The sequence below is a fragment of the Sciurus vulgaris genome (assembly GCF_902686455.1).
Source record: "Sciurus vulgaris genome assembly, chromosome: 3".
NCBI classification, from domain to species: Eukaryota; Metazoa; Chordata; class Mammalia; order Rodentia; family Sciuridae; genus Sciurus; species Sciurus vulgaris.
Window position 1 is genome coordinate 136,309,864 of NC_136463.1, and position 11,248 is coordinate 136,321,111.

At 39.3% G+C, this 11,248-nt stretch overlaps 1 protein-coding gene across 1 annotated transcript; it reads right to left on the minus strand.

Annotated features, from left to right (window-relative positions):
- Positions 1-1,450: 1,450 nt before the first annotated feature.
- LOC306657977 (vacuolar protein sorting-associated protein 54-like) lies at positions 1,451-5,468 on the minus strand. The gene is given in 5 exon segments (XM_079134566.1): positions 1,451-2,073; positions 2,076-3,616; positions 3,618-3,892; positions 3,949-4,839; positions 4,843-5,468. Coding segments are annotated over 5 exon segments (2,919 nt in total). The 5' UTR covers positions 4,960-5,468; the 3' UTR covers positions 1,451-1,978.
- Positions 5,469-11,248: the final 5,780 nt, after the last annotated feature.

The window sequence follows — 11,248 nt, forward strand, 5'->3', positions numbered from 1 at the left end:
AGAATGGAATGTGGGATAGTGAACCTAAGTGAAGACCCTCCCTAAGCACGGATAGCACCACCCAATAGGATAGTGGTTTGGATGGAATAAAAGTTGGAAGAACAAGGAAGCAGATGTAGATGCAAGCTCGACTCTTCTTGAACAGGTTCTTGATTGCTGCTTCGATTGCCTGAGGATATCGGACTCTCGCTTCTTCACTCTTCCAAAGTGGACTCTGACAGAGATTCTCCAGGGAGTTTCTAGAAGCCTTGGACATGAACTAAGGTAGCACTGTTGATCCTTCTTTTTCTGGGGCTTCTACCTCTTAAACTGCACAGTTGCTGGTTCTCTAGCCTGCAGACAGCCATTGTGGACTACCGAGCTTCTGGTTATGTAAGCCAATCTAATAAATCCCCTTTTTATAACCATACTTCCTGTTGATTCTGTTCCTCTAGAGAACCCTAATACAGGTTACTAAGGTCATTTAGTCTACTCATAGCTATGCACATCATAGTACTCAGTTCCTAAAGATTTCTGAGTTCATATATCCTATACAAGCCATAGGGGCTACCCAGAAGGTAGAAACTATGGTGGTCATGGTGGAAGCACCAGTTATAATTACTACTCAGGTCATATGGGCTATACAGTCATAGGGACTACGAAGGTCATTTATATTAATCAGGCTACAATTTCTATGGAGGTCATAGAGGCTACTGAGGGCATAGAGGTTTCTTTGGTCATAAAAACTATGCATACTAGGTCATTGAGGTTACACAGGTCATAGTGCTACTGAGGTCCTAGAAGCTACCAAGGTCAAATAGGATACTCTGGTCATAAAGGCCATGATGGTCAGAGTGGCTATGCAGGCCATGAAGTCTACTCAGTCCATAGAACCTACAAAGGTCATAGAGACTCTTCAGGTCATAGATATTATGTAGGAATCAGCAGCTATGGGAACATAGATGATACAGGGTTCCTCACGCTACTCAGTTCACACAGGTTACTCAGTATGTGGAGGGTCCTCAGAGCATACTTTTTTTTTATTGTAAACAAATGGGATACATGTTGTTTCTCTGTTTGTACATGGAGTCAAGGCATACCATTAGTGTAATCATAAATTTACATAGGGTAATGTTGTTTGATTCATTCTGTTATTTTTTCCTTCCCCCCACCCCTCCCACCCTCTTTTCCGTCTATACAGTCCTTCCTTCCTCCATTCTTGACTCCCTCCTTAACCCTAACCCTAAACCTAACCCTAACCCTAACGCTAACCCCTCCCACCCCCCATTATATGTCATCATCCGCTATTCAGCGAGATCATTCGTCCTTTGGTTTTCTGAGATTGGCTTATCTCACTTAGCATGATATTCTCCAATTTCATCCATTTGCCTGCAAATGCCATAATTTTATCATTCTTCATGGCGGAGTAATATTCCATTGTATATATATGCCACAGTTTCTTTTTTTTTTTTCCAAGCAATCAAAAGATGTTTATTTTTTATAGAAAGATCTGTAAAAAAATAATTTTTTCAAACAGCTTTACTTTCATAGAGAAAACGTTCTACAGAGGTTGACTAAGATTTTAATATTTTAAATTGTACCATCATTAAATAAGGTGGGACACCATATGAATTTCATTGCACTGGAAGAAATGCAAAGCATTTTTTAATATAAAGTATACAGAGCATTCTAGTCAACTACAGCTGTGTTACAGCTATGTGTTCTTTTGGATTTGGTCCAAAGAAACCTGAGTCTGTTTCCAGAAAGGATGAAAAATGTTATAGACACCTGATCAGTTACTCCTCACTTAAGAATGCACAAAAATGGCATTCCTTGTAGATCCCACTGAATCCAGTTTCCCAACACTGATACTTTCCTTTTCCCTTTCCCCCATCTCAGTTCACTTTGGGTTCCAGGTTCTTGAAACACAGGCATTCAGATTTTCTTCAGAAACACATGTCCCATGGTCAGATGAACTACCCAGTTTTCCAGTAAGTTGTCACCTCTTCTGTTCCCAGATCTCTGCCATATTTAGGTCCAAATCTTTAAGACATTTTAAGGCTTGAAGATTTCCAGTGTAAAAAGCTACATCTGCGTGACCAACCCATTTTGAGGTCCTCCATCATTTATCACATTTAAGTGAGATAACTGCTTTTTCAAGTGAAGTTTATAACTTGTATTAATTCTTAAAAATAACATCTGTGTTTGTTCTTCTGGAAGAAGATCAAATATAGCTTCATGCATTTTTGCCATTTGCTTACAAATATTCCTGAAACAGGCAGAAGGAACGGGAGCTTTCACTTCATACTTTGATAATAGCTTGTCAAATAAGCTATCCATTATCGCTACAAGCTTAGCTGATATTTCAGCAATGTGGTCATGGTAATCCTTAGTGATATGATCAAAATGCCTAAGCATGTTATATTGCTTAGGTGGTAGTCGAGCTTCAAAATGAGCCCTGATCACAGGAATGTAGTGCACAATTAACTGCAAACATCGTGAAGAAAGAGCCAAATTTTTTGTAGTTATTGTTTTTAGTCCAACAACTTGCAATGCACCAGCTCCAAGAACTAACTGGCAACTTCTTGAATTGAAGTACTTCAATAAATCTGACAGACGAGTAAGCATGTCAGTAGTAACAGATGGGATGTTATCCACACACTGGCAATATTCAAGGATAATTCTTATTAACAGCAATACAGTTCCAACAACAGCATATTGTTGTCCCTCGACAATGAGAACTTCAGCTGGTTTTCTTTCTTCCCCTGATTTTTTTTCAGGTAAAGCAATCTTTCCATCTGATATAGAATCAACAAGATCCTGAAATTCTGCAGGAACATCAGCTTGTTTCCAACACTCATTGTCTAAGAGAAGACTGAGCTTGGTTTTTCTCTCTTCCTGAAATCTATTTACAAATTTATTAGCTTGGCTTTGAAGTGCTCCAAGTAATGATGTACTTTTTCTTCCACAGATCTGTTCTGTCTCTAAAATGAATGTTTCCATTAATCTAGAAAGTGTAATGAATTCCGTGGAATTTAACTTCTCAAGAAAACCATCCTTTGCTCTTGACATGAGAAATTTGACAGCTCGATCATGACATATATCTGAGGCACTATACAGTAACTCTTGGATATTATTTGCCAGCTTCCCCAGTTCTAAGTCAGTTAATTTCATGTCTTCACTAACTATAATATCCACACCTCCTGGAGTAGCAGATGATGATGTCTGCTCTTTGCTAGATGAAGAATCAGTAGTACATTCTGGTTCAGATACTGAATCACTGCTGCAGGGTTCACTATTTGGAGAGGCATTTCTTTGTGAGGTAGCATCAACTACTATAGGCATTAATTCGCCCTCACTGAATGCATCACTTATAAACATGCCTTCATGGATTAAATAAGCCACCTCTGTGTCCAATGAATTATCTTTTGCAGCATTCTTCTGCTGTGAAATCTCCTCCAATTCTCGAGTCCTTTGGTTTTTGTCAAGAACTGAGAGAACAACATTGTGAATGATATTCAGTGTTGCCTTAACTCTCTGTAGGAAAATTTTAAACTTAGAAAAAATATCCTTCAACAGATCAAACCACTGAGGAAAATTCAACATTCTCATCTGATCCGCAAGCTTCATAACAACATGTGTCTATTTCTTCTATTTGTGAAACCTTATTAATCACACACTGCTTAATGATATTCTTTGCTGTAATAATCATTTCTTCATCATAGATTTCTAAAAAATTAAGTTTTCTTTGTTTTAAAAGTCCAAATACAAGAGATACTAGTCTTTCCTCTTCTAAAACTTGACAATCATCTTCCAGTGGTCTATTTAAGTCACTGTGAGAGTAAGTAGAAAATTCTGCAATCATCATTTTATCTATCAGTTTTTCTAATTCACAAAGTTGTGATCCCAAATGCCTGTAATCTCACAACGTGGGAGGCTGAGACAGGAGGATTAAAAATTCAAGACCACCCGAAAGCTGTGAATGCCCTGAAGTTCCTGCTGTAGAACCTCCTGTGTTGTTGCTATTAAGTCCAATGCTCCAACAAATTCAGAAGTTGATAATAACACCTGCACTGTAGGCTGAGTTTGGTGTACAGTAGCCATTAACTTCAGTTTATTGTATACTTTAACACAGTTATTTCTGGTAAGTGCCAGTCTTAAAATGTGTAGTGATCCTTCACACATTACTTTATCAATCTGTGCAATTTTATCTCGAAGCATTTTTACAGCTTGGGAAGTTTTCTTGAGGTAGTCCTGCAATTCATGTTGAGAGGTCATTGCATGAAAAAATGCTTCTGAACGTAGAGAGATCTGGTGAGCAATGTTTACTTCCACAATGTCCAGATAATGGCTCAGCTTTTCTTGAAGCAACTTTGAGGAAGCTGCATCACGATTTCCTTTTCCACCAGCAGTATTAAAATGAGACCATGGTAAAACTGAATTAAAAGTTAAGGAATCATCCAAGGCAAAATCTGGTTTCATAAAAATCTTAGGTACTTGCTCCAGATCTGTCCTGGATTTATCATGAGTATGTAAAAGAGTCCTGTCAAAGGTATCTTTAGGAGGACAAATATTCTTCCATCTCTCATGTATTTTCTCTGTCTGAGAGATTTCCTGTTGATATACTGTAAAATGTTCCTTGTTGATCTGTGGGAGGTAGAATGAAGGTATGACTTCGGTATCCACAAAGTCCAATCCCCATGTTTTTGTGAAGAAGTCAGATTCTCTTTTTGCTAATCTAGGATCATTTAGTGCTGCTGGGAGATTTACTTTGGAATGATATATAGTCCATCTATTTTGATCTGTAACTAGAGATGGTGTAACACATAAACTATTTGAATCACCTGTGGGTTCCTTGGGTCATACGTCTGGCAGTGACTGCACAGGTCGAATGTGTTTTGTTGGATCTACCTCTTTTTTAAAGAAAACATCACTGCTGCTTCCTTGAGGCACTGGTGAAGAACTGTGGCTTGAAGCCATTGCATAAAATCACCACTCAACTGCGGTCCCGGGCAGCCGCCCCACAGCGAGGCCTAGTGCATCGCCACCGCCTCCGGCCCTCCACGTCGCACCGAGGCTGCTGCTCCGCGGCCACTGCCACCCGGAGCCCAGCCGGGCCGAACCCGGCTTCCCGCCTCCGCCTCGCGCCTGCTGGCCTGTCAGCCAGGGGAGCACAGGGCCGCCCTCTAGAGCCCAGCTCCGCTCGGGAGTAAGAGGCGGCAGCGGCGGCTCCCTCACGTCTCTCCCAGGTGTCCTGTCAGCAAGCAGTTTCCCCCGGGGCCGCAGCACCGCCTCCGCCGCTGCAGCCACCGCCTCTCCCACATCCCCGGCCTCCAGGGGAGCCGCCGCTGCCGCCACTGCCGCGCAGCGACCACTGCCCCTGGGGCTTCTGATTCCTGCTCCACTGCTTCTCCTCACCCCGCCGGCCCGGCCCGGCAGGGTCCGAGGAGACTGCGCCGGAGGCTGCCGCGAGGCCGCCGCAGCCCCCAGCCCACTGCCACAGTTTCTTTATCCATTCATCAATTGAAGGACATCTAGTTTGGTTCTACAATCTGGCTATAGTGAATTGAGCAGCAATGAACATTGATGTGGCTGTATCTCTGTAGTATGCTGATTTTAAGTCCTTTGGGTATAAACCAAGGAGTGGGATAGCTGGGTCAAATAGTGGTTCCATTCCAAGCTTTCTGAGGAATCTCCACACTGCTTTCCAGAGTGGCTGCACTAATTTGCAACCCCACCAGCAATGTATGAGTGTACCTTTTTCCCCACATCCTCCCCAACACCTATTGCTGCTTGTGTTCTTGATAATCGCCATTCTAATTGGGGTGAGATGGAATTTTAGGGTAGTTTTGATTTGCATTTCTCTTATTACTAGAGATGTTGAACATTTTTTCATGTATCTGTTGATTGCTTGTACATCTTCTGTGAAGTGTTTGTTCATTTCCTTAGCCCATTTGTTGATTGGGTTATTTGTATTCTTAGTGCAAAGTTTTTTGAGTTCTTTATAGATTCTGGAAATTAGTGCTCTATCTGAAGCATTATTGGCAAAGATTTTCTCCCACTCTGTAGGCTTTTTCTTTGCATTGCTGATAGTTTCCTTTGCTGAGAGAAAGCTTTTTAGTTTGAATCTATCCCAGTGGTTGATTCTAGCTTTTATTTCTTGTGCTATGGGAGTCCTGTTAAGGAAGTCTGATCCTAAGCCAACAAGTTGAAGATTTGGACCTACTTTTTCTTCTATAAGATGCAGGGTCTCCAGTCTGATTCTTAGGTCCTTGATCCATTTAGAGTTGAGTTCTGTGCAGGGTGAGAGATAGGGGTTTAATTTCATTCTGTTGCATATGGTTTTCAGTTTTCCCAGCACCATTTGTTGAAGAGGCTATCTTTTCTCCATTACATATTTTTGGCACCTTTGTCTAGTATGAGAAAATTGTATTTATTTGGGTTTGTGTCCATGTCCTCTATTCTGTACCATTGATCTACCTGTTTATTTTGGTACCAATACCATGCCGTTTTTGTTACTATTGCTTTGTAGTAGAGTTGAAGATCTGGTATTGCGATATCCCCTGCTTCACTTTTTCTACTGAGGATTGCTTTAGCTATTCTGGGTTTCTTATTTTTCCAGATGAATTTCATGATTGCTTGCTCTATTTCTGTAAGGTACATCATTGGAATTTCAATTGGAATTGCATTGAATCTGTATAGCACTTTAGGTAGTATGGCCATTTTGACAATATTAATTCTTCCTATCCAAGAACATGGAAGATCTTTCCATCTTCTAAGGTTTTCTTTAATTTCTTTCTTTACTGTTCTGTAGTTCTAATTATAGAGGTCTTTCACCTCTTTTGTGAAATTGATTTCCAAGTATTTTATTTATTTCAATTCTATTGTGAATGGGGTAGTTTTCCTAATTTCTCTTTCTGAAGATTCATCACTTATGTATAAAAACGCATTGGATTCATGAGCATCGATGTTGTAATCTGCTACTTTACTGAATTCACTTATGAGTTCTAAGAGTTTTCTGGTGGAATTTCCAGGTTCCTCTAAATATATAATCATGTCATCAGTGAACAGGGATAGTTTGAGTTCTTCTTTTCCTATTTGTAGCCCTTTAATATCTTTGGTTTGTCTAATTGCTCTGGCTAGAGTTTCAAGGACGATGTTGAATAGAAGAGGTGAAAGAGGGCATCCCTGCCTTGTTCCAATTTTTAGGGGAAATGCTTTCAGTTTTTCACCATTTAGAATGATATTGGCCATGGGCTTAGCGTAGATGGCCTTTACAATGTTAAGGAATGTTCCCACTGCCCCCAATTTTTTCTAGTGTTTTGAGCATGAAGAGATGCTGTATTTTATCAAATGCTTTTTCTGCATCTATCTAAATAATCATGTGATTCTTAACTTTAAGTCTGTTGATATGGTGAATGACATTTATAGATTTCCAGATGTTGAACCAACCTTGCATCCCTGGGATAAAACCCACTAGATCGTGGTGCATATATATAGATAGATAGATAGATAGATAGATAGATAGATAGATAGATATAGATATATATATATATATATATTTTTTTTTTTTTTTTTTTTTGGCAGTGCTGGGGATTGAACCCAGGGACTTGTGCTTGCAAGGCAAGCACTCTACCAACTGAGCTATCTCCCCAGCCCCTATCTTTTAAATATATTTTTGTATGTGATTTGCTAAAATTTTGTTGAGAATTTTTTCATCGATGTTCATTAAGGATATTGGTCTGAATATTTCTTTCCTCGATGTGTCTCTGTCTGGTTTAGGTATCAGGGTGATATTGGCCTCATAGAATGAGTTTGGAAGGGTTCCCTCCTCTTCTATTTTATGGAATACTTTGAGAAGTATTGGAATGAGCTCTTCTTTAAAGGTTTGTAGAACTCGGCTGAGAACCCATCTGGTCCCGGACTTTTCTTTGTTGGTAGGCTTTTGATGACCTCTTCTATTTCAATGCTTGAAATTGATTTATTTACGTTGTATATATCCTCCTCATTCAGTTTAGGTAATTCATATACCTTTAGAAACTTGTTGATGTCTTCAAGGTTTTCTGTTTTGTTGGAGTATAGATTTTCAAAATAGCTTCTATTATGTTTTGTATTTCACTTGTCTGTTGTGATATTTCCTTGTTCAATCCGAATTTTAGTAATTTGAGTTTTCTCCCTCTTTCTCTTTGTTAGTGTGGCTAAGGGTTTATCAATTTTGTTTATTTTTTCAAAGAACCAACTACTGATTTTGTTCATTTTTTCGATTGTTTCTTTTGTTTCAATTTCATTGATTTCAGCTCTGATTTTAACTATTTCTTCTCTTCTACTACTTTTGGTGTTGGTCTGCTCTTCTTTTTCTAGGGCTTTGAGCTGTAGTCATTTATTTGTTGATTTATTTGTTGATTTCTACTTCTTTTGTTGAATGTGCCCCATGAAATAAATCTTCCTCTAAGTACTGCTTTCTTGGTGTCCCAGAGATTTTGATATGATGTGTCTTTGTTTTCGTTTACTTCTAAGAATTTTTTTTGTTTCCCTCCTGATGTCTTCTGTTATCCATTCATCATATAATAGTGTATTATTTAATCTCCAGGTATTGGAGAAGTTTCTGTTTTTTATTCTGTCATTTATTTCTAATTTCAATCCATTATGATCCAATGGAATACAAGGTAGCATCTCTATCTTCTTGTATTTGCTAACAGTAGCTTTGTGGAATAAAATATGGTCTATTTTAGAGAAGGATCCATGTGCTGCTGAGAAGAAAGTGTATTCATTCTTTGTTGGATGGTATATTCTATATATGTCCGTTAAGTCTAAATTGTTGATTGTGTTATTGAGATCTATGGTTCCTTTATTCAATTTGTATTTGGAAGATCTATCCAGTGGTGAGAGAGGTGTGTTAAAATCGCCTAGTATTATTGTGTGGTGGTCTATTTGATTTCTGGAATTGAGAAGGATTTGTTTAACAACATGGATGAGCCAATGTTCGGGGCATAGATATTTATGATTGTTATATCTTGCTGATTTATGCTTCCCTTAAGCAGTATGTAATGTTCTTCTTTATCCCTTCTGACTAGTTTTGGGTTGAAGTCCACATTATCTGAAATGAGGATGGATACTCCAGCTTTTTTGCTGTGTCCGTGTGCATGGTATGTTTTTTCCCATCCTTTCACCTTTAGTCTATGGGTATCTCTTTCTATGAGATGAGTCTGTTGCAGGCAGCATACTTTGGATTTTTTTTTTATCCAATCTGCCAGTCTATGTCTTTTGATTGATGAGTTCAGGCCATTAATATTCAGGATTATTATTGTGATATGATTTGTATTCCCAGTCATTTGACTCATTTTTGTTTTTGACATGATTTTGTTTCTCCTTTATTTGGCTATTCCTTTAGGCAAGTTCCTCCCGTTGTTGATTTGCATCATTGTTTTTCATCTCTTCCTCATGGAATATTTTGCTGAGAGTGTTCTGTAATGCCGGCTTTCTTTTTGTAAATTCCTTTAGCTTTTGTTTATCATGGAAGCATCTTATTTCATCATCAAATCTGAAAGTAAGTTTTGCTGGGTATAAGATTCTTGGTTGGCATCCATTTTCTTTCAGGGCTCGGTAAATGTTGTTCCTGGCCCTTCTAGTTTTTAGGGTCTGGATTGAAAAATCTGCTGATATTCTTATTGGTTTCCCCCTGCATGTAATTTGATTCTTTTCTCTCGCGGCCTTTAAAATTCTGTCTTTATTTTGTGTGTTAGGTATTTTCATTATAATGTGCCTTGGTGTGGGTCTGTTGTAATTTTGCATATTTGGAGTCTTATGAGCCTCTTGTACCTGGTTTTCCATTTCATTCTTCAGATTTGGGAAATTTTCTGATATTATTTCATTGAATAGATTGTTCATTCCTTTGGTTTGTTTCTCTAAGCCTTCCTCAACCCAACCCCAATAATTCTTAAATTTGGCCTTTTCATGATATCCTATACTTCTTGGAGAGTCTGTTCATGATTTCTTACTATCTTCTCTGTTTGTTCAACTTTGTTTTCAAGATTAAATATTTTGTCTTCAATATCTGAGGTTCTGTCTTCCAGGTGTTCTATCCTATTGGTTATGCTTTCTATGGAGTTTTTAACTTGGTTTATTGTTTCCTTCATTTCAAGGATTTCTGTTTGTTTGTTTGTTTGTTTTCAGTATCTCTAACTCTTTATTGAAATGATCTCTTGCTTCCCATATTTGCTCTTTTACCTGTTGATTAGTGCAATCATTTAATGCCTGCATTTGCTCTTTCATCTCCTCTTTCAATGCCTGAATTTGCTCTTTCATCTTCTCATTTGCTTCCCAGATTGTTTTAATTATGTTCATTCCGAACTCCCTTTCTGACATTTCTTCTACTGTGGTGTCATTGGGTTTTATTGATATAGTATCTAGGTTTGTTTGGGACATTTTCTTCCCTCATTTTCTCATATTGGTCAGATGTCAGTGGGACTCTGAGATATTGCAGATTTCCTCTATTGGCTTATAGTGTCTCTGTAGATTTCCAGTATATCACCTCCCAACCTTCAGTAGCCTGAAGTCTTGGAGGAACTTGATAATGCAGTGCTTCCGAAGAAAGCTGCCCCTAGCCCACTACTGGTTCCAGGGCTTGGAGCTGGCTCTGTGTGGAAAGGCTCTCACTGGGCTGTCTGCTCCAAGAAGCTGGCTGTGGAAGGAGCCTGCCACCAGAGGGAGCAGGGCTGCTTGGAGAAGTCTCTGGCTGCCCTGCCCTGGTCCCAGAGGCTGCCTGCGGGTCGGAGCTTGCCGCTGGCTCTGGGACTTGGAGCTGGCTCTGTGCAGAAAGGCTCTCACTGGGTGGCCTGTTCCTAGAAGCTGGCCATGGAAGGAGCCCACCGCCGGAGGGAGCAGGGCTGCCTAGGGAAGTCTGAGCATACATTTTTTGCAAGAAATATTGGCTACTCAGATCATAGTCTATGTTGTTCATAGTATATACTCAGGCCTATCAAAGGGCACAGAGTTTGTAGAGTCTACTCAGGTCATCTAGGATACTCAGGCCATAAAGATTATGAAGGTCAAAAAGGCTCAATCAGTCTTTTGGACTACTCAGTCATTTGGACTACTCAAGTCACAAAGGTTATGCAGACAAGAAAAGATATACAGTTCATAGAGAAAATGTCATAGAGGCTACATAGGTTATAGTGACTACTGAGATCATAGAAGCCATTTAGGTCATATAGGCTATTTAGGCCATGAAGATTATGCAAAGAATAGAGGATTCACAGGCTTTAGAAGC